Source organism: Hemitrygon akajei, chromosome 14 (genome assembly GCF_048418815.1).
Source record: "Hemitrygon akajei chromosome 14, sHemAka1.3, whole genome shotgun sequence".
NCBI lineage: Eukaryota > Metazoa > Chordata > Chondrichthyes > Myliobatiformes > Dasyatidae > Hemitrygon > Hemitrygon akajei.
Window position 1 is genome coordinate 106,759,253 of NC_133137.1, and position 24,181 is coordinate 106,783,433.

The 24,181-nt window shown below is 43.2% G+C and overlaps 1 protein-coding gene across 1 annotated transcript in view; it reads right to left on the reverse strand.

Annotated features, from left to right (window-relative positions):
* The window catches only part of arsa (arylsulfatase A), a 45,530-nt gene that overhangs the window by 1,902 nt on the left and 19,447 nt on the right, over positions 1 to 24,181 (reverse strand). Inside the window, exon 6 of the mRNA XM_073066895.1 lies at positions 1,234 to 1,336. Coding sequence (XP_072922996.1) covers positions 1,234 to 1,336 — 103 coding nt within the window. The remainder of the gene's footprint in view (positions 1 to 1,233; positions 1,337 to 24,181) is intronic.

Genomic DNA, 24,181 nt, shown 5'->3' on the forward strand with positions numbered 1-24,181 from the left:
AACAATGAAAGTAGCTGTCAATGTTTTAAATTATGGTCAGTCCCAATGGGTCACATCCCAAATGCCTGGTACTTGGAGCTTTACATGCACAGTAAACATGGTGTGACGAAGTGCCACCGTCACATTCCTTATTACTTGTAGTTACTCCCAGTAGTTCAAGCTCGCTCAATCTACTTCTACACATTCGCTCATGCCCTTAGCATTACTGTTGCTCTCCCACAGTACAATTCTCACAATGCACTTCTCTCCCTCATACTGGCTCTCAATCATAGCACCATTCTCTCCTCAATACAATGCATCTTTACACATCATTCTCCTTTCTTTCTCACAGGCCACACATACACACCTTACAAGGCAACATTTATTTATTGAGATACAGTGCTACACTGCAATCTCCTGACTTAACCCCAGCCTAATGATGGGACAGTTTACCATGATCAAGTAACTTACCAACCAGTACGTCTTTGGACTGTGGGAGGAAACCAGAGTACTCGGAGGAAACCCATGTAGTCATAGTGAGAACGTACAAACTCCTCACAGGCAGCGGCGGGAATTGAAGCTGGGTCGCAGTATTGTGTGCAGTTTTGGGCTCCTTATTTTAGAAAGGACATACTGACATTGGAGAGGGTTCAGAGAAGATTCACAAGAATGATTCCAGGAATGAAAGGGTTACCGTATGAGGCAGCTCTTGAGCTGTATTCCCTGGAGTTCAGAATGAGGGGGGATCTCACAGAAACATTCCGAATGTTAAAAGGCCTGAACAGATTAGATATGGTAAAGTTATTTCCTATGGTAGGGGAGTCCAGGACAACAGGGCACGACTTCAGGATTGAAGGACATCCATTTAGAACTGAGATGCGAAGAAATTACTTTAGTCAGAGCATGGTAAATCTGTGTTGATTTGTTGCCATGAGCGGCTGTGGAGGCCAAGTCATTGGGTGTATTTAAGGCAGAGATAGATAGGTTCTTGGTTAGCCAGGGCATCAAAGGGTATGGGGAGAAGGCAGGGGAGTGGCGATGACTGGAAGAATTGGATCAGCCATGATTGAATGGCAGAACAGACTCAATGGGCCGAATGGCTTACTTCTGCTCCTATATCTTATGGTCGCTGGAGCTGTAAAGTGCTGTGCTAACCACTACGCTGCCTTGCTGACACATGGTAAGCTGTTAAGTTGAAACATTCAACTGCGTAAATTTGGAAGACTTGTGCTCATCCTCTCTGAGCTGCCTTACCTTGAGTGTAGTAGTGGGCTTTGTATCGCCCTTTACGTACTGCGAACACACCCAGCTTCTTGTTGGCAGAAACTGGATAGTAAAACATAGTGTCCCGCTTGCTCTGCAAAACATAACAATGAAAAACATTGAGGGTTGTGTCCTTTCCACTGCCATCACCAGTACTGATCGTGTATTGTTGGTTTCAGTTCAGCGAGGTACAGCACTGACCAAAGGCAGAGGCAGCTGGTCAGTGGTAAATGACAGCCACTGCCCTGAGCAGCCTTGCATCACCTCAATTACCTAAGCTGTTGGAGCCAATAAGGCAATTTAGAGTTAGGGGAACTACAGTAACTATCCAGTGCACAGCAGAATCCTAAAACAATGTTTTAGACAAGACAGTCTGCTGTTGTCTGTATGAATAAGTATTGGCTGGGATATCAAGGAGTAAAGTCATAGACTGACCAGCACAGAAACAGACCCTTCAGCCCATCTAATCCTTGCCAAACCATTCAAACTACATTCACACTGACCTGTACAGAGACCCATACCACTACCATCCATGTACCAAACATCCAAACTTCTCTGAAACATTGAAATCGAGCTTGCATGCACCGTTTGTACTGGCAGCTCATTCCACACTCTCACGACCCTCTGAGTGAAGTAGTTTCCCCTCATGTTCCCCTTAAACTTCTCACCTTTCATCCTTAACCCATGACCTCTAGTTGTAGATCCACTCAACCTCAGTGGAAAAAGCCTGCTTGCATTTACTCTATCTATACTGCCCATAATTTTGTATACCTCTATCAAATCTCCTCTCAATCTTCTACATTCTAAGGAATAAAGTCAACCTATTCAATCTTTCCCTTTAACTCTGGTCCTCCAGACCCAGCATCATCATTATAAATTCCCCCTGTACTCTTTCAACTTTATTTATATTTTTCCTGTAGGTAGGTGACCAAAACTGTATACAACACGGTACTCCAAATTAGGCCTTACACAACCTCAACATAATATTCCATTTCCTGTATTCAAAACATTGATTTATGAAGGCCAATGTGCCAAATGCTTTCTTTTCAACCCTAACTACCGGTGGTGCCACTTTCAATGAATTATGGACCTGTATTCCCAGATCCCTGTGCTCTACCACACCCCTCAGTGTCCTACTGTTCACTGGTTGGCGCACCCTGGTTGGTCCTATTAAAGTGCAAAACTTTGCACTTGTCTGCATTATATTCCATCTCCCATTTTTCCAGCTGGTCCAGATCCTGTTGCAAGCTTTGGTAGTCTTTCTCAGTAATCAGTACAGCACAATCTTGATGTCATACGTATATCTGCCAATTGGGTTCACCACATTATCATCCAGATCATTGATATAGATGACAAACAACAGATCCAGCACTGAACTCTGTGGCACCCCACTAGTCAGAGGCAACCCTCTGCTACCACTCTCTGGCTTCTCCCACAAAACCAATGTCTAATCCAATTTACTACTTCACCCTGAATGCCGCCAAGTGATTAAACGTTCTTCATCAACCTTCCAAGAGAGACCTTGTCAATTACCTAACTAAAGTCCATGCAGACAACATCCACGCCTTGCCTTCATCAATTTTCCTGGTAACTTCATTGAAAAACTCTGTAAGGTTGGCTGGACACAACCAGCCATGCATGAAGCCATGCTGACTAGCCCTAATAAATCCACATCTATCCGAATACTCATATATCCAGTTCCTTACAATACCTTCCAATAACTTTCCCACTACTGATATCAGGCTCACTGGCCTATAATTTCCTGGTTTAGTTTTAGAACCTTTCTTAAACAGCAGAACATTAGCTACCCTCCAATCCTCCTGTACCTCACCTATCACTAAAGATGTTTTAAATAACTCACTAGTGTCCCTGCAATTTCTGCACTTGCCTCCTACAGAATCCAGGGGAACAATCCAGTCGGACCCCGGGAACTTAACCACCTTAATTTGCCTCAAGTCTGAAAATATCTCCTTGTCTGTAGTCCCTATAGGGTCCATGACCACACTGCTGCTTTGCCTCACTTCCATATACTCTGTGTCCATCTCCTGAGTAACCACCTCAATTATGTAAAGAGTTGGAGCCAATAAAGCAATTTAAATTTAGGAGAACTCCAGTAACTAGCCAGAGCACAGCAGAATCCTAAAACAACTACATTTTAGACAAGGTGAACTGCTGTTGGTTGTGTGATTAAATATTGGCTGGGATATTCAAGGAGTACTTCCCTGATTTAAAAATACTATTTTTAAATGCACACTATATCTGCAACAAGGTGGCTGAATTAAGGGTACAAATAAATCCAAAACAAGTATCGCAATGCTGTTTCAGACAGACAGACATACTTTATTGATCCCGAGGGAAATTAGGTTTTATTACAGACGCACCAACCAAGAATAGTGAAGAAATATAGCAATATAAAACCATAAATAATTAAAATATAATAAGTAAATAATGCCAAGTGGAAATAGTCCAGGACCAGCCTATTGGCTCAGGGTGTCTGTCTGACACTCTGAGGGAGGAGTTGTAAAGTTTGATGGCCACAGGTAGGAATGACTTCCTATGACGCTCAATGTTACATCTCGGTGGAATGAGTCTCTGGCTGAATGTACTCCTGTGCCTAACCAGTACATTATGGAGTGGATGGGAGACATTGTCCAAGATGGCATGCAACTTGGACAGCATCCTCTTTTCAAACACCACCGTCAGAGAGTCCAGTTCCACCCCCACAACATCACTGGCCTTATGAATGAGTCTGTTGATTCTGTTGGTGTCTGCTACCCTCAGCCTGCTGCCCCAGCACACAACAGCAAACACGATAGCACTGGCCACCACAGACTAGTAGAACATCTTCAGCATCGTCTGGCAGATGTTAAACGACCTCAGTCTCCTCAGGAAATAGAGACGGCTCTGACCCTTCTTGTAGACAGCCTCAGTGTTCTTTGACCATTCCAGTTTATTGTCCATTCGTATCCCCAGGTACAAACTTTGTATTTGTAATCCTTCAGTTTGTCCACACTGACCCCTTGGATAGAAACAGGGGTCACCGGTGCCTTAGCCCTCCTCAGGTCCACCACCAGCTCTTTAGTCTTTTTCACATTAAGCTGCAGATGATTCTGCTCACACCATGTGACAAAGTTTCCCACCGTAGCCCTGTACTCAGCCTCATCTCCCTTGCTGATGCATCCAACTATGGCAGAGTCATCAGAAAACTTCTGAAGATGGCAAGACTCTGTTCAGTAGTTGAAGTCCGAGGTGTAGATGATGAAGAGAAAGGGAGACAGGACAGTCTCCTGTGGAGCCCCAGTGCTGCTGACCACTCTGTCTGACACACAGTGTTGCAAGTGCCCGTACTGTGGTCTGCCAGTCAGGTAATCAATAATCCATGACACCAGGGAAGCATCCACCTGCATCACTGTCAGCTTCTCACTCAGCAGAGCCGGGCGGATGGTGTTGAACACACTGGAGAAGTCAAAAAACATGATCCTCACAGTGCTCACCGGCTTGTCCGGGTGGGCGTAGACACGGTTCAGCAGGTAGACGATGGCATCCTCAACTCCTAGTCGGGGCTGGTAGGCGAACTGGAGGGGGTCTAAGTGTGCCTAACCACAGGCCGGAGCTGCTCTAGAATAAGTCTCTCCAGGGTCTTCATGATGTGGGAGGTCAATGCCACCGGTCTGTAGTCATTGGAGCCACTGGGGCTTCGGTACTGGGACGAGATGATCAAAGCTGAAAAAATATTCCTTGCTGTTCAGTATTTAGGAAGGAAACTGAGCTGAGGTAACAAACATGACATTATTACCTTAGTTTCAAGGGATCATAGCTCAGCAGAACATATAGTCCGTGAGCCAGGACCCCAAATTTGGGCCACCGGTACCATTTGGGGGGAATAATTCTTATAGTGATTTTTGGCAAGGTATACACCCCTAGTGCTAGAAAATATGAGATAGCATTGCAGCGGTGGTAGCTTCCTCAAATCATTCTTAGACCGTGTGAACGACATGGCCAGTGACTTGAACCAACAGAAGTCAACTCTTAGCTGAGCTGATAACCCTGTGGATAGACTTTCTGGAACACCTCCGTCACAACGATGGAGAGCTAACCGCATTCTGAATATCATACATTGACATGGTAGAGAACGTAGTTCCTGGGCTTCTGCATGCCTCTCGTGAGGGAGACTGGGAGTTGCACCTCCATGTTATAAGAACCATGATCCCATGGTGCTTTTGCCTATGATAAGATGAATTATGCCAGGTACCTGTCCCCTTACTTTGCTCAGATGATGAACCTCCCAGAGAAGAATCCTTCTGTGTATGAGGCCTTCCAGACAGGCCAATTCTCAGTGCAGCTGTCGAGTAACAACCCCTTTGGGCAGATCCCTGTGGACCAGGCTACTGAAGCCACAGTGAACAAATCACAGACTCCTGGAGGCACATCACGGTTCAGCCTGAATGCTGGAGCTATCAAGCGTTACTACATAACAACTGAGCACTGCAGTGCACTCCTGGGACAGTTAAGGGAGATGGTGCAAGTCAACAAATCTGAGCTTTGTCATGTGGAGCTACAGCGGCCAAGAATCCAGAAAGATGAAGAAGCAGTTTCAGCAGTGGTTAGCCTCATACGTGAATGGGTCAACCCATTTGCAGAGAAGCGGGACCTCATTAGCATCTCTCCAGCAAAGGCAGCCCCCAAGGACATTGCCTTTGGTGAGCAATGCTATGCAACCTTCAACGATGAGAGACTGACATGTGTAGACTGGCAGACTGTGAGAACCAGGCATCCACCTCAGAGTGTGTGGAAAGTTCAGATGAAGATGTTGAAGATTTAGAAAATTGTGATTATTAATAGGTTATGAAAGTATGGAAAGCAGTCTTTGATTAAATATATTCATTTTACAACCAAATGGGGCCTAGGTTATGGCCGTGTGGAACCCTACATTTGAATTATTGTACTGTAATTCTACATGCTATGACAAAAGCTTAAGATTGTTTTGATTTGATACAACAATATGGAAAATATCATGACATTGATAAAACTCCAGAAATCTCTCCAAATGAGGTTTTTTACCTTTTGGAGGGTGGGGTAACATTTTCTGTTGTACTGAAGTTAATATGGAATATATACAAAAAGTGATTACTTATTTGAATTCCTGAATAAATTCTCTACAATCCATGTGATTATATGTGTCCTAGGGTTTTATTGACTTTTCCAAAATGAACAACAGACAAACATTTTTCTAAAATGAAATGATTCACTCTACTGAAATTGGGTACTGTACTGCAAGCAATGACATAGTTTTTAATGTAAATTTTATAACAACGTTTGATAAAAAGTGCTTGAACTCAGCTATCGTTGTGACAAATTTCAATGTTGAGGGATCACTGATGACAAAATACCACTAGGTTGAATATATATGTTGTACTTTATATTGGCCACTTTTCAGAAATGCTTATTTTAGGGTAGTGTTATAAAATGCATGACAGCACACATAAAGCTACCACTGTTGCAATGCCATCACATATTTTCTAGCTCTAGAGATGTATACCTTGCCAAAAATCCTATGAACATTATTCCCCTCACATGGTACCGACCAAACCTACTGGCTCAAGGACTAATAATATAGATTTCAAATTGGTTTGAGTGAAGCAAAGAGCTATCAAGCGGCAGAAAATACTGCTGGGAATTGTTTAGAGGGCACAGCATAAATAAGGAAATAAGACATGCTTGTAATATGAGCTAACAATCTACACACTGTACAGGCAGTAGCAGCAGAGGGTGAATCCCTGAAATTAATACAAGTTGTACTTTGGGATGAGGATACTAAGGAACAGACAATATTAGGTCAAGTACAATGACAAGGGCCATCAGGAAAGTGTGAGCATAATATTCAGGAATTTAACATTGGGCTTGGAAGAGCCCAAGGTTTACAATTTAAGTAAAGGAAACCAGAAGGTTTGAAGAAGCAACAACACACAAAATGCTAGAGGAACTCAGCAGGCCAGGCAACATCTATGGAACAGAGTACAGTCAACGTTTTGGGCTGAGACCCTTTGGCAGGACTGGAGAAAAAAAGATGACAAGTAGATATAAAAGGTGGGAGAGGGAGAGAGCCAGCAGAAGGTGATAGGTGAAACTGGGAGGAGTGAAGGAAAAAGCTGGGAAGCTGATTGGTGAAAGAGATACAGGGCTGGAGAAGGGACAGTCTGATAGGAGGGAACAGAAGGCCATGGAAGAAAGAAAAGGCTCCCCCAGAGGGAGGCGATGGGCAGGCAAGGTGAGAGAGGGAAAGGGGATGGGGAATTGTGAAGGGGGGAGGCATTACTGTAAGTTTGAGTCGACATTACCCAGACGGAATACAAGGCCACAAACAACAGAAAATCTGCAGATGCTGGAAATCTGAGCAACCCATTCTCCCCTCCACCCACCTTTCAAATCCACTCCTTAGCTTTCTCTCCCCAAGTCCTGCCAAAGGGTTTCAACCCGAAACATTTTCCCATAGATACTGCCTGGCAAAAATCGCAGAGTTCCTCCAGCATTTTGTGTGTGGTGCTCGGAATATAAGGTGTTGTTCCACCAACCTGAACGTGGCCTCATGACGACACTACAGGCCATGGATTGGCATATCAGAATGGGAGTGGAAAGTGAAATTAAAATGGGCACCACTGGGGGATCCTGCTTTTCCTGGTGGACAGAGTGCAGGTGCTCAGCGAAGCAGTCTCTCAGTCTATGTCAGGTCTCACCGATACACAAGAGGCTACACCAGGGGCACCGCATACAATGTATGACCTCAATAGGCTCACAGGTGAAGTGTCGCCTCACCTGGAAGGACCGTTTGGGGCCCTGAATGGTGGTGAGGGAGGAGGTGTAGAGGCAGGTGTAGCACTTGTTCTTCTTGCAAGCATAAATGCCAGGAGGGAGATCAGTGGCGAGTGATGAATGGCCAAGGGAGTCGTGTAGGGAGCAATCCCTACGGAAAATTGAATGTGGGGGGCAGGGTAGAAAGAGGGAAAGCTGTGCTTGGTGGTGGGATCTCGTTGGAGATGGTGGAAGTTCCAGAGAATTATGTGCTGGACGTGGAGGCTATTGGGGTGGTAGAAAAGCCTCATCCTGAGAGCAGATGCGGTGGAGATGGAGGGGTTGAGAGAAGGTGATGCGTTTCATGAAAAAAATCCATTGGCTCTGCTAGGATGGGAAACAGCATGAAAGCATTAAATTGTATGATAGTGAATAGAAAATGGCAAACCTTTAAAGAAATACAGGAATGTACATTCCTTTAAGGCACAAAAATACAACAGGAAAGGTGAAACACAATGGAAATGATTCTAAGTCGATAGGAAGGCTTACCTACCAGTTGAAGCAGCAAGTATACGGACTGGAAACATTTTAGAATTCAGCAAGGACAACCAAGAAATTGTTGAAGGGAGAGGAGATAGAATGACAGTGAACTAGCAAGAAATAAAATCAGTCTGCAAAAGCTACTATTAGTATATAAAAGGAAAACTAGCCGCAATGACAAATGTGTGTATCATACGGGCAGACTTGGCAGAATTTGTAATGGGGAATAAGGAAATGGCAGAGGAACTAAACGCTGTGTCTGTCCACACAGACACAAAAGAAAGCTTCTAGAAATATTGGAGAACCAAGGGTTCACTAGCATTTATGAAATAAACAGAAGTAAAACAAACTACTAGAGAAGTTAATAAGTCTGAAAACTCACAAATCCAAAGAACATGATGACCAATACTTCAAAGAATTCTAGATTTTGGAATAGATGCTGCAGTTTGGAGGGCAGCAAGTATGACCCTGCCATTTAGAAAAGGAGGGAGAGACTGAACGGGGAGATTAGATGTTGGCATCTCTAATGAAGTATGGGAGTATCAAGGCAGTCAAAAAGCAGAATCAAACTGTATTCATGAAAAGCGGAATCATGTTCTACTAATCTTTAGAAGTTCTTTGTGGACGTGTCAACTGGACTAGTTGGGGAGGAAAACAGCGGATGTAGTACATTTAGAGTTTCAAAACAGTTTTGACGCAGATTCACAAAGGAAGTTGATAAACAAGATTAGAATCCACAGAACTGGCGATATGTTAGTGTGGGTTAAATGTTGGATTAATAGATAGAAAATGCTGAAAAAGAATAAATGTCTTCCTCTCAGCTGACTACTGAGGTACTGGAGTGATTCTTGGGCTCCAACTATTCAAAATCTGAATCAACAACAGACCAAAAGTAACATTTCTGAGTTTGCTGACAACACAAATTTAAGTGAATAAGTCAAGTTTATTGTCATTTAACTATATACATGTTAGTGTTCCGGGGTGCCAACACGAGTGACCTGAAAACAGCAGCCCTCATTGAAAACGATGGAAATTATCACATATTCTCATTTTTGCCTGCTACAGCTAAAAACTAAAATTGCATCTGTGAGCTGTACAGTCAGTGAAGAAGTTTTAAGACGTTCACAATGAGCCAGCCATGTTACCTGCCATGGGAGATTTCTGTGACTATTTTGGTAGTGGTGTACATTCCACCTCAGATCAATGTCAAGCAGGCTCTAGACAAACTGAGTGATGTGATCAACAGGCATGAAACAGCACACCCTGATGTCTTCCCCAGCAATTTTAGGGGAATTTAATCAGGCCAGCTTGATAAAGTCACAAAATAATAACTATCAACAAATCACCTGTAACAGCAGAGAAAACAACACACCGGACACTGTTACACCAAGGTCAGGAGTGCTATCCCTTGCTCACATCTGATCACCTGGCTGTACTTCTGCTCCCTGAGTATAGGCAGAGACCGAAGACTGCAGCACCAGTAGTGAGGACCAAGAAGGTCTGGACAAGGGAAGCACAGGAGCGCCTACAGGACTGCTTTGAATCAGTGGACTGGACTGTATTCAGGGAGACATCTTCGAATCTGGATGAGTATGCTGCAGTTGTTACTGACTTCATTAGAACCTGTGTGGATGAGTGTGTGCCTACAGGCCAAGAAACAATTCTGGGAGAGGTCAGAGGCTACATCAGATTCACGTCAACTCTCGTAGGGTTTGCTACAACACAAAAACCAACATCGTGAATGGCAGTCGTGCTTCATGACCAGGCGAGCTCATTATGCTCGCTTTGAAATGGAGAGTAAAACCAAAGTTATGAGGAACCATGCAACAACTGGTGACCTTGTGATCGCTGTCTCAGAGGCTGATGTCAGGCTGTCTTTAAGGAGGGTAAACCCTTGCAAGGCAGCAGAGCCTGATGGAGTCCCTGGTAAGCCTCGGAAAACCTGTGCCAACCAACTGGCAGCAGTATTCAAGGACATTTTCAACCCCTCACTGCTATAGTCGGAAGTTCCCACCTGCTTCAAAAGGACAACAATTATACCAGCCCCCAAGAAGAGCAGCAAGAGCCTGCCTCAACAAATATTATCCAGTAGCACTCACATCGATGGTGATGAAATGCTTTGAGAGGTTGGTCATGGCTAGAATCAACACCTGCCTCAGGAAGAACCACAACCTACTGCAATTTACCTATCGCAACAAAAAGTCGACACAATCTCAAAGGCTCTCCACGCAGCCTTGGATCACCTAGACAATGTCAGAATCCTGTTTATTATCTACAGCTCTGCGTTTAACACCATCATTCCTACTGTCCTAATCAGAAAGCTACAGAATCTGGACTTCTTTAGCTTCCTCTGCAACTGGATCCTCGACTTCCTAACCGGAAGACCACAACCATTAGTATTAATGGTAAGACTCTTGGCAGTGCGGAGGATCAGAGGGATCTTGGGGTCCGAGTCCATAGGACACTCAAAGCTGCTGCGCAGGTTGACTCTGTGGTTAAGAAGGCATACAGTGCATTGGCCTTCATCAACCATAGGATTGAGTTTAGGAGCTGAGAGGTAATGTTGCAGCTATATAGGACCCTGGTTAGACCCCACTTGGAGTATTGTGCTCAGTTCTGGTCACCTCACTACAGGAAGGACGTGGAATCCATCAAAAGGGTGCAGAGGAGATTTACAAGGATGTTGCCTGGATTGGGGAGCATGCCTTATGAAGACAGGTTGAGTGAACTCGGCCTTTTCTCCTTGGAGCGAGAGGGTGAGAGGTGACCTGATAGAGGTGTATAAGATGATGAAAGGCATTGATTGCGTGGATGGTCAGAGGTTTTTTCCTAGGGCTGAAATGGCAAGCATGAGAGGGCACAGTTTTAAGGTGGAAGTAGGTACAGAGGAGATATCAGGGTTAAATTTTTTAATGCAGAGAGTGGTGAGTGTGTGGAATGGGCTGCCAGCGACAGTGGTGAAGGTGGATAGGGTCTTTTAAGAGACTCCTGGACAGGTATGTGGAGCTCAGAAAAATAGAGGGCTATGGGTAACCCTAGGTAATTTCTCAGGTAAGGACATGTTTGGCACAGCTTTGTAGGCCTGTATTCCGCTGTAGGTTTCCTATGTAACCTGTGTAGATTGGAAGTAACATCTCCACCTTGCTTACAATCAGCACTGGTACGGTGCACCTCTGCTTAGCCCACTGTTCTACTCTCTCTATACCCATTACTGTGCTGCCAGACACAGCTCAGATGCCACCTATAAATTTGTTGATAATACAACTATTGTTGGCAGAGTTTCAGATGGTGACGAAAGTGTATACAGGAGTGAGATATTGCAGTTGGTTGAGTGGTGTCACAGCAACAACCTCGCACTCACTGTCAGCAAGACCAAAGAGCCGATTGTGGACTTCGGAAAGGGGAAGATGAGGGAATAGACACCAATCCTCATACAGGGATCAGAAGTGGAGAGAGTAAGCAATTTCAAGTTCCTGGGTGTCAAGATCTCTAAGGATCTAAATTGGTCCCAACATATTGATACAGCTATATAGAAGGCAAAACAGTGGCTATATTTCATTAGGAGTTTGAGTTGATTTGGTTTGTCAACTGCAACAGTCAAAAACTTCTACAAAAGTAACGTGGAGAGCATTCTGACTGGCTGCATCAGCATCAGATATGGGGGGGGGAGGGGAGAACTACAGTACAAAATGGAAATAATTTGCAAAAACTTTTAGAATTAGTAAGCTCCATCATGGGTACCAGCATCCGTAGTATCCAAGACATCTTCAAGGAGCAATGCCTTAGGAAGGTGGCATCTATTAAGGATCTCCACCACAGCTTCTTCCCCTTTGCCATCTGATTTCTGAATGGACGTTTTGTTTCCCCACTACTTATTTTAACTATTTAATCAACATACATATATCCTTAATGTAGCTCAGTTTTTTGCTCTCAATTCATCTATCTTGTATTTCATTACGCTGCTGCTGCAACATTAACAAATTTCATGACATATGCTGGTGGTATTAAATCTGATTCTGACGTGCAATGCATATAGAAATGAGACAATGTTTCTCCGAAGCAGGACGTAAAGCACAGTAGTGCACAGGACACACAGTAACTTATGAAGGTATGGATAAAATCTCCAGATAATCATGCAGAAATAACAAACTTAAGTGCATTAATTAAATAGTATAAGGTATGGAGTTGATTAACCAGTGACACTTCGAATGCGATGCAGCAGGGAGTTCAGAAGGCTAATGACCTGAGGGAAGAAACTGTTTCCCATCCTGACTGTTCTGGTTTTTATACATTGTTGTCTCCTGTCTGATTGTAGAAAGCACAGGCTTAGGTTGCTCCTCACACCAGCAACTCCATTTCCTCTCTGTACTCCATCTAATCATCGTTGTTGATGAGGCCAACTACTCTTCTCACACCAATCTACCAGCAACTCCATTTCCTCTCTGTACTCCATCTAATCATCGTTGTTGATGAGGCCAACTACTCTTCTCACACCAATCTACCAGCAACTCCATTTCCTCTCTGTACTCCATCTAATCATCGCTGTTGATGAGGCCAACTACTCTTCTCACACCAATCTACCAGCAACTCCATTTCCTCTCTGTACTCCATCTAATCATCGTTGTTGATGAGGCCAACTACTCTTCTCACACCAATCTACCAGCAACTCCATTTCCTCTCTGTACTCCATCTAATCATCATTGTTGATTAGGCCAGCTACTCTAATGTCATCTACAAACTTGATGACACGGTTTGAGCTAAATCCTGTGACGGTATCATGCATCAGCAGTGAGTTAAGCACACGGCCTTGTGAAGCGCCATTGCTCAGTGTAATGGGACTAGAGACATTGCCCACAGGAAATGACTGTGGCCTTTCTGTTAAGAAGTCCGGTATGCAGTTGCAGATGGTGGTGTTGAAACCCAGCGAGGAGTTTCCCCACCAGTTTCTGCAGTACGATGGTGTTAAATGCCACTCTGAAGTCTACAAACAGCAGTCTGGCATATGAGACCCCCATTTTCCAGGTGGGACAAGACAGATTGGAGGGCAGATAAGGAGATACAGATATTGACAATGATAAGACAAGAGACAAAGAAAATGTGAGACAGAGGAAAATGGCGTATTTTTTGGGAGATGTTGATATTTAATAAGACCAAGATGATATCTTTATTTCTTATATTTCTTCAGAAAACAGAGAGAAGCTATGCTACCTGTTATTCCCTTCCTTCCCCCCCCCCCCCCCCCCCATTTCCCAGTAACTTACAACTGGGAATGATTCTCCATCCATTCAGCTGACATTCGTCAATTAGCCTATCAGCACATAAGACCATATGACATGGGTGCAGAATTAGACCATTTGGCCCATCGAGTCTGTTCTGCCATTCAATCATGGCTGATCCTTTCCCCCCCTCCCCAGCCCCACTCCCTGTAACCTTTGATGTCATGGCCAATCAAGTATCTATCAATACACCCAACGACCTGGCCTCCACAGCTGCCTGTGGTAACAAATTCCACAAATTCATCGCCCTATGGCTAAAGAATTTTCGCCTCATCTCTGTTTTAAATAGATGCCCTTACACCCTGATGCTGTATCCTCTTTGTCCTAGACTCCCCCACCATGAGAAACATCCTTTCCACATCAACACTGTCTAGGCCTTTCAACATTCAAAAGGTTTCAATGAGATCCTCTCTCATCCTTCTAGATTCTAGTGAGTACAGACCCAGAGTCATTAAATCCTTGTATGATAACCCTTTCATTCCTGGAATCATCCTTGTGAACCTCCTCTGAACCCTCTCCAATGCCAGCACAGGACTGTTCACAAGTCTCAAGGGATCACATCTTTGGGATCTGGAGGAAACTGGAGCACAAGACAAACTTGCATAATGGGAGACCAAGCAAACACCAGACAGACAGAATCTGAGGTAAGGACTGAACCTGGATTGCTAGAGCTGCCTGATAGCACCCTGACTGTACTGCTGCAGCAGAGAAGAGTGAAATGGCTCCATGACACTGTACAGGAGAATGGGGGATGATCTCTGTAGTAGAGCGACACATAAGGGACCTCTGCTGGGATGATACTCTCAGGCAGAGCAAGTCTACAACTGATTCAAACCGGCCTGAACCACAAACTGCGGGCTAAAGTGAACTATACCTCCTGTACCTAATACAGTGCCACTGAGTAGGTGTTCTGGTCTTCTGCTGCTGTAGCTCATCCACTTCAAGCCTGAACATGATGTGCAGTCAGAGGAAATCTTCTGCACACCCTCTGTTCAAGAGGGAGCAACACTACTGTGCCACAGAAAAATAAGCGGCAGCTATAAAGGAGAGACTGAACACCCAACCAAAAGACCCAACACTAATCACAGCACACCCAAATTGCTGGAGGAACTCAGCAGGCCAGACAGCATCTATGGAAAAGAGTAAACAGTTGATGTTTTGGGCCGAGACCCTTATCAGCCCGAAGTGGGAGGGTGAGGAGCCAGAGGTCATGGCATATATAGGTACCAATGACATAGGTAGGAAATTCTCCTGAAAGAAGAATATAGGGAGTTGAGAAGTAAGACCACAAAGGTAGTAATCTTGGGATTACTGCCCGTGCCACGCAACAGTGAGAGTAGGAATGGAATGAGGTTGGGTGTTCAGTCTCTCCTTTATAGCTGCCGCTTATTTTCCTGTGGCACAGTAGTGTTGCTCCCTCTTGAACAGAGGGTGTGCAGAAGATTTCCTCTGACTGCACATCATGTTCAACCTTGAAGTGGATGGGCTACAGCAGCAGAAGACCAGAACACCTACTCAGTGGCACGTATTGCACACTGGTGTGCAGAAGATTACCTCTGAATGCAATACATGGTCATTTGTGTTACTGTCACTTACCCGTCAGCTTGAACCAGTCTGACCTCTCTCATTAACAAGGTGTTTTTGCCCACAGAACTGCCACTCACTGGACACTTTCTGTTCTTTTGCACCATTCTCTATGCATTGAGTTGCTGCCACATGATTGGCTGATTAGATATTTGCATTAACAAGCAGGCATACAGGTGTAGCTAATAAAATGGCCACTGAGTGTAGTTAACTCTTAACTAGTCACCAATCCACCAACAATCCCATAAGCTCCAGGATTACAGTTTACCATTGTGCAATGTAGTAATGGATAGTACACTCATAATAGGGAAGAGTGAATGCTTGGCTCTGTAGTATGAGAGAGAGAGTTAGGGGAATGAGCATCTAGTTGAAAGATAAAGGGGTCCCTACAGGATTGGTAACCATGGCAATTAACTGCTGTATGGAAGCTTGCCAGGGAAGAAGGCAAAAGTGGAACTGCACACAGCTCACATAGCACACAGGTACAGAAGGATGAAACTGCAAAATGCTTACCTCACTTTATGTTTACACAGTGCATGTGGGCTAGAGATAGTGGTGTTAAGAGTAGCTCTGGGACGAGAGACTCCCGTTGATGTTAGCTTGTAATAGAGTTAGTTCTTTAGATAAATCCCAGACTTTGTACAAATTCTTTCCAACTACAAAAATGACGCAATTGCAGACAGATCAAGAAGCTGACGAGGCACCCAAGCCCGGTGACTCACATGGGCGCCGAAAGTTGACCTTGCAAGAGGCCGGCCGCTCACTGTATACACAGCACATGCTGGGTACAGATAAAGGAGGTAAGGTGGATAAGAAGTAGAAGAATAATGGAAACTTCAAATTTGTTCTAGGACATGTGACTCCCTTGTTGACGTCAGCTTGTAATAAAGAGAAAGTTTGTTCTGAAGGAATATCCTGCACTCCAAGTGAATTCTCACCTTCTTGCATCCTTGTACACGAGTCAATGAAAATGTCCAGGTATCAACCACCATCTGAGTAATGCTAGTGGAGTCTATGCAAGATTAAGGAAAAGAGTCTTTGACCTACAGGCCCAAGTAAAATGTTTGGTCTATCGAGTAGTCGTCCATCCTAGATTACTGCTTGGAGCTGGGTCATGGACCACCTACAGAAGGTACCTGAAAGGCCTGGAACAATAACACCAAAGAACCTTATAAAAGATTTTGAGGCTCAACTGGAAGGAGTCACACTAACACCAGCGTATTGGAGGAGCAACATCAACTCCAAAGGATAGGTCATGTCAGCCAGATGGGACTTCCAGCTTGAGCATGGAGTGAGTAGGTGCGTTTAAGTGTGGCTCCCAATTTTTATTGAAAATCTACCTGTTTATCTTTGTCGAATGCTTGAGATAACTGAATATTTAACATTGTGAACAACCCGGGACGTTGCTGGACACTGACATGGCAAACAAAATGCAGCTTCCAAGTAAAACTGGGGAAAAAGATAGCGAAGCCCCAAGCAAGAAAGCTGATGTTACAGTAATGGCTGGACCTGCTCTACCCCATGACTTGGAGAGGCTTCGCTTAGTACTTCTTACTGACATGATGCAAGCGGTGCATTCTGCCCTACAAAGAGAATTTGAAGATGCTTTGCCGCCAGTGAATGCTACCATGGAACAAATTATGTCTTATTACGAGTCACACGACGAACGCATTCGTGACGTTGAAGATGGCCTGAATGATTACAGTGACCGACTGGCGAGTGCCGGAGCCGCCATTGCAGCGCTGCAGAGCGAAAACGCATTTCTGAAGGGAAACCAGATGACCTCGAAAATCAGTCGCAGAGATCCAATTCGAGAGGGTCGGCATTCCTGAAAATTTGGAAGGTTTGGACCCTGTTAAATTTATGACTGAGTTTTTTGGTGAAATGCTGGGGACAAATTTCTTCCCAAGACCTCTCGTACTTTCGCGCGCTCACCAAGTTGGGCCTAAACCATCCGGTGTCTCTGAAACCAAGCAAACAAGACCAAGAACGTTCCTGGTTCTCTTTCACTTCTTTCAAGATAAGCAACGCATCATCAGTAGACGGAAGCAGGAGCTGTATTTCCGCGGGCATCACGTGTTTTGTCATGAAGATTTTAGTGCGAAGCTGGGAAAAAAACAAGCCGCTTTCAAGGAGGTGAAATCCCTGCTTTACGGGAAAGGGGTCAGGTTCGGCCTCTTGTATCCTGCCCGGCTCCGGGACAACATGAAGGTAAAAAACATTCCGATACACCAGAGGTAGCCAAAGAGTTTTACCATTCGCGCTGGGGAGAAGAAGAACGAGAAGAACAATGACTTTTTTTAGTTTATTCATGCAGCATTGAAGGGTCCTCCTGCCGAGGCAAACTGTTAATTTTCGCAATTCACTTCTTTGTTCATTTTTTCCAGTTTAATTTGTGGAACGCGATCGGGTCAAACTGCTATGCTGCGGAATGTGATAAACAAAAACTTTCAACCAGCAAAATGTAAATATTTGGGATTTGTGTCTCTGGCGTTTAGTTTCCTTTTTTTTGTGTTTTTAATGCTTTGCTTGACCTGTGTTATCTTTAGCTTATATATATTAAAGGTAAAATAAGTGTTGGTATAAATTGTCAGGAGGGAAGCCACCCTAGATTAGATTGAAGGTTTGGTTGTATGGGGAACACTTTGGAAGTTTTTTGTTTGGTAATGCCTGCAATCGTCCTCAGTTGGGGAGGTAGATCTAGGTTTCAGGGGTTAATTGTTTTTTCTTGTTTGTGTAAAGGGGTGGGGGGAGTGTTTTGGGGGATTACCATGGCTATGGCAGCTTATTCTTTTGTGGGTTATGGATTGGCCAGACTTTCTTTTCATTGTGCGTTATTGTGTGCAGCTTGTGCCCTCGCACTGTTTTGGATTGTGGGCCCGGTGTGTCTTTTGATTTGGTTAACATGAGTGCTGCTGATGGAGGCCACCCTGTGAGGTTTATTTCTTGGAATGTAAAGGGGCTCAATGGTCCTGTTAAAAGAGCTAAAGTGTTCTCTCATTTGTAACAATTAAAAGCGGACATACTATTTCTACAAGAGACACATTTAAGAGTGGAAGACCATAACAGACTCCGTAAAGCAGGGGTTCCCAACCTGGGGTGCAAAATGGAATTTCAGGGGGTGCGACAAAGAGTGGCTTGTGTCCTTGAGTGACAAGTCACGAGTCATCATTCAGCCAGCTGCCAGTGTGCCTTGAGAAGTGGTAGTAACTTTTATCCCAAGCACACTCCAGTCTCCCACTGCCCGAGTCAGCGTTGAGGATTCTCATCAGTGTTAGCTAGAAGGTTATATCTTAGAGTTAAAAATCATCTCATAATGCCAAAATCTTTATACATCCCAAATCAACCATCGAGTAAAGACTTCGTGTTAAAACCAAACCCGCAGACAGTAGGTAAATTATTCAATTATAAAATTTTTAAAAGCCGCATTTTGATAAAAAGCAGCTGAAGTCATTCATTTGTATTTGTCTCAATGCATTAAATAAGTTTTTGAATTTTGAAGGTTTTTTTTCTCTTAAAAGGTTTTTTTCTTGAATCGTTGATAATTTTGAATTGTGTTAGTTGAGGAGGTATCATGGTTAGCACCGAGGACTTTGAATCGTGTGATGGGAGTTCATATCTCCGGTAATAATCGGAAATAGGTGTGTAAATTCAGTAGAGAGTAGCCTAATAAGTCGTGTCCTGTCCCTGTAGCATTTCCACCTGACAATTTATCTTGGCGTAACCGCAGATAATATTGTAATATAATATTCGAAAGCATATTTCTCACCATACTTTGTTATAGGCGTATCTGGTTGAGTAAAGCAGTCATCCCTGACTTAGTCAGATAGTTTTCTTTTCTCTACCCTCAACCCTTCATCATGTCAAAAAGAAGGAAATGGAATGATGACGATGCGTGCTTTGGTTTCACTTGCACAACAGGAAATGATGGCTTGCAAAAACCCCAGTGCATTCTTTGTAGCGTTGTGTTTTCCAACTCAAATCTGAAGCCATCCAAGCTTCAAGAGCACTTCAAGAGCAAGCATGGCGGAGCTGATGTTGAAGGACATGATGTTGGGTCATTGAAAGAGCTTGTTTTGATTCACAAGGAACTCTTCCAAAATTAGGTTTCATTTCTGTTGAAAAATCACTACTTCTTGCTTCATACCAAGTGGCATATAAAGTGGCCAAATCCAAGAAGCCCCATACAATTGCGGAAGATCTCATCAAGCCATGTGCACTGGAAATGGCAATAATTATCCTGGGCAAAGAAGCAAGAAAAATATTTGAACAGGTGCCCCTATCAAATAATGTCATTCACAACTGAATCAGTGATTTGAGTGAAGATATTTTGGACCAAGTCATCTCAGATGTCAGAGCTAGTCCTCTTAAGATCTCTATTCAGTTGGATGTGTCAACTGATGTCTCCAGTTGTAGTCAACTCATCACAGTAGTGAGGTATGTCAATGATGGTGCTGTGAAGGAAGATTTCCTGTTTTGTAAAGATCTGAAAACAAACACAACTGCAAAGGATGTGATGCAGCTGGTGAAAGACTTATTTGCCAAACATAATTTAGATATCAAAGTCAATGGTTGTGTGTGCACTGATGGGGCACCTGCAATGCTTGGAAATAAATCTGGTTTTTCTGCATTGATGAAAAACGAGATTCCAGACTTGCAGGTTACCCATTGTTTTCTTCTTCGGCATGCGTTGGCATCAAAAACATGGCCTCCAAATTTGAAGAAAGTCCTTGATACTTGTGTGAAGATCATCAACTGGATCAGGGGGCATGCTTTGAACCATTGCATCTTCAAATCATTTTGTGAGGATCTGAGAAGTGAGCATTCAGTTTTGCTTTTCCACACAGAAGTCCATTGGTTGTCACGAGGACAAGCTTTAAACCGCTTCTTTGAACTGCGTGAAGAAATCAAAGTTTTTCTGGAGGAGTGTGAATGTGATCTGGTTGGGGCAATGGAATCACAGGAATTTGCCCAAATGCTGGCTTACTTAGCTGACATTTTCACTCGTATGAATGACCTGAGTGTTCCTCTTCAAGGAAAAGGGATGAACATATTGAAGGCTTGTGAAAAGTTGAATGCCTTCAAAGAAAAGTTACGTCTTTGGCGTCAAAGGTTGGAAAGAGGCAGTGTCTCAAATTTTCCTTCACTAGAAGAGATGGTTAATGATGCTGGATCCATAACTCCTACTGTGCGTGAAGAAATTGTGGCTCATTTGGAAATGCTGTCAGAATCGTTTGATGGATATTTTGCTGCTGGAGACCTGAAGATTTCAGAAGAATGGATCATGAATCCATATTCCTACAATTTGGAGAAAATGTCAGATGATGAAGAGCTGAAGGAAGATCTTATTGATTTGCAGACAAATCAAGCTCTTGAAATGCAATTTGAAAGCAAGACTTTGGAGGAGTGTTGGTGTGCAGCGCTGGATATGTTCCCAAGACTTGGTGGAAAAGCACTCTGTGTCCTCATTCCATTTGCAACAACGTACTTGTGTGAATCTGGATTCAGTTCTCTTTTGTCAATCAAGACAAAATCCAGGAATTGCCTGAATCCACAGGCAGACCTACGGATCGCAGTCAGCAAGAAAGTTCCATGATTTGACAAAATCATGAATGAGAAGCAGGAGCAAAGAAGTCATTGAATTTTATGTTCACAATTGGGATTGATTTTACTGTTTACAATTTTTTCTGAATAAATTAGAATCTAATTCTCAATTTATATTTGCATTTTATGCAGTGAGTTAAAAGCTTATTTTTTTAAGTTCAGTTTGTTCACCCGCAGTATTGTATGTGGTTCAAAAGTTAGAAATTAGACTTCTTCATCTTCAAATGTGATATTTCTTTTGTAGGGGGTGCGAACATTAATCAAACATTTCCTAGGGGTGTGGGGCATAGAAAAGGTTGGGAACCACTGCCGTAAAGCATGGATTAGTCAGGTTTTTCATTCCAGATTTAATAGTAGGTCCGGGGGGGGGGGGTGGTGGCGGCAATATTAATCACCAAAAGAATGCAGTTTACACCATCTGATGTAATCAGTGACCCTAATGGTCACTTTATTATAGTTTCTGGATCTCTTTCAGATACCTGTCATTTTGGTAAATATTTATGCCCCTAATTGAGCCGACGTCCACTTTGCAAACAAGGTTTTGTCATTACCTGAATACACACCAGCTAATCTTTTCAGGAGATCTGAACTGTGCTATTGACCCACTGCTTGATAGGTCTAGCTCTAGAGGAACATCTTCTGGTATGGCAAAGGCCTTCTCAATGTTTATGAAACAAAATGGTTATATAGATCCTTGGAGATATTTGAATCCATCAGTTAGGCAATTCTCTTTCTTTTCTCATGTTCCCCACACCTATTCCAGGCTAGACTATTTCTTTATATATAGCTCCTTTATATCAATGATGAGACAAATTGAGTACTCTGCTATAGTTATATCTGATCACTCACCCGTGAAACTGGACCTATATTTTCCTTTAAACATTAGAGAACGGCCTCTGTGGAGACTTAACCCCCTTTTGCTTTCCAATGAGAAATCCTGTAGTTATATATCAGCTAACATTGACACATTCTTCAAGACTAACAAAACTGAGCCAGTATCGTACTCTTTACTTTGGGAAACTTTAAAAGCTTACTTGAGGGGTCAAATAATATCTTATACTTCACATGCCAATAAAAAGCGTAGGAAGGAAATGCAAGTGTTATCACAATCTATTTTGGACCTGGATAGGCAATATTCTGAGGCACTCACTGTGGAATTATATAAAAGCCGGGCTGATTTGCAAGCGAAGTTTAATCTTCTAACTACAAACCTATCAGATCAATTAATTCTTAAGACACGTGGCCTCTATTATGAATAAGGTGACAAGGCAAGCCGGGTTATGGCTCATCAGTTGAAGCGTCAAGCTGCATCACGATTTATTCCCCAGATAAGAGACACGCACCAAAACTTGACAGGCAATCCAAAAGAGATTAATAACATCTTTGCAACTTTTTATTCCTCTCTGTATACCTCAGAGTTTCCCTCAGATATAACAAATATGGAATGTTTTTTAGATAATTTGGAAATACCAACTCTTGAACCAGAGGAGGTGGAGAATTTAGATCGGGCTCTTGGGCAGGAAGAGATTAATAATGCCATTCTGGCTATGCAGAGTGGTAAGTCCCCAGGTCCTGATGGTTATCCAATAGAATTTTATAAGAAATTTAAGGATAAGCTCATACCAGTTCTTCTAGAAGTGTTTCAGGAATCTTTGGAGAACGGTTCCTTACCCCCTACTCTTTCATAGGCATCTATTTCACTTCTTCTTAAAAAGGACAAGGGCCCGACTCAATGTGGATCATATTGCTCCATCTCTCTTTTGAATGTGGATGTAAAAATTTTGGCTAAAGTGCTTGCGTGCTGTTTAGAACGCCCCCTTCCCAAGATAATCTCGGATGATCAAACAGGTTTTATTGAAAATCTCTTTTTTTAATATCCGTCGACTGGCTGATGTGATTTATTCACCCAGTGATTCTCCGAGTCCGGAGGTTGTTATCTCCTTGGACACGGTGAAGGCATTTTATAGAGTGGAGTGGGTATATTTGTTTAATGCTTTGGAGAAATTTGGATTTGGCAGAATATTTGTAGTCTGAGTTAAGCTATTATATCACTCGCCTTTAGCATGTGTACAGACAAATTATTCTCGATCTGTTTCCCATTAACACGTGGCACTCGCCAAGGTTGCCCATTGTCCCCTCTTCTTTTTGCAATTGCAATTGATCCTCTTTCTATTGCACTTAAGTCAACCACATTATTTCAAGGCGCTAGGAGAGGGGACATGGAACACCGTGTATCCCTATATGCTGACGACCTCTTACTTTATGTTAGCGACCCTGTAGGTAGCAGTCCTGCTATTGTGTCATTATTCGGTCAATTTGGAGCCTTCTCTGGCTATAAACTGAACCTTCAAAGAAGCAAATGCTTTCCCATTAATAACTTGGCCCTACAGATCCGACAGGAATCTTTACCTTTTCCTTTATCTCAAGATGGTTTTGTATATCTAGGGATACACGTTCCTCGCTCTTTTACATCTCTGTTTGAAGCTAACTACAGGCCTCAGGTTAGCCAAATGAAGGCTGATTTTGAGAGATGGCGCAGTTTACCCCTTACTATAGCTGGGAGAATTCAATCAGTGAAAATGACTATACTTCCCAGATTTCTTTACTTGTTCCAGTGTTTGCCAGTTTTCTTACCCAAGTTATTTTTCAAATCAGTCGACTAAGCCATAGCCTCCTTTATTTGGGAAAATAAGGTCCCAAGGGTTAATAAGCACAGTCTCCAAAGAGGTTGTGATGTGGGTGGAATGGGCCTCCCTAGCTTTATTCATTATTACTGGGCATCGAACATTCAAAAGGTATTATTTTGGCTCCACCAGCCAGATATAAACTGGTGCCTGCTTGAGACACGGTCTTGCCACTCCTCGTCTCTCCAAGCTTTAGTGTATACTTCCTTGCCATTGAAATCCTCTCAATTCACATCTAACCCCGTCGTGCTGTCCACCCTCAAAATTTTTAATCAATTTCGCTGCCACTATAAGTTCACATTAGCTTCAGTTTTGGGTCCCATTCATAGAAACCATCTACTTCTTCCCTCCACACTCGATTCAGTTTTTAGAAAATGGGGTTTGAACAGTATTCTGCGCATTAAGGATTTGTACACTGACAATAGATCACTGGAATTTAGAAGATTGAGGGGGGATCTTATT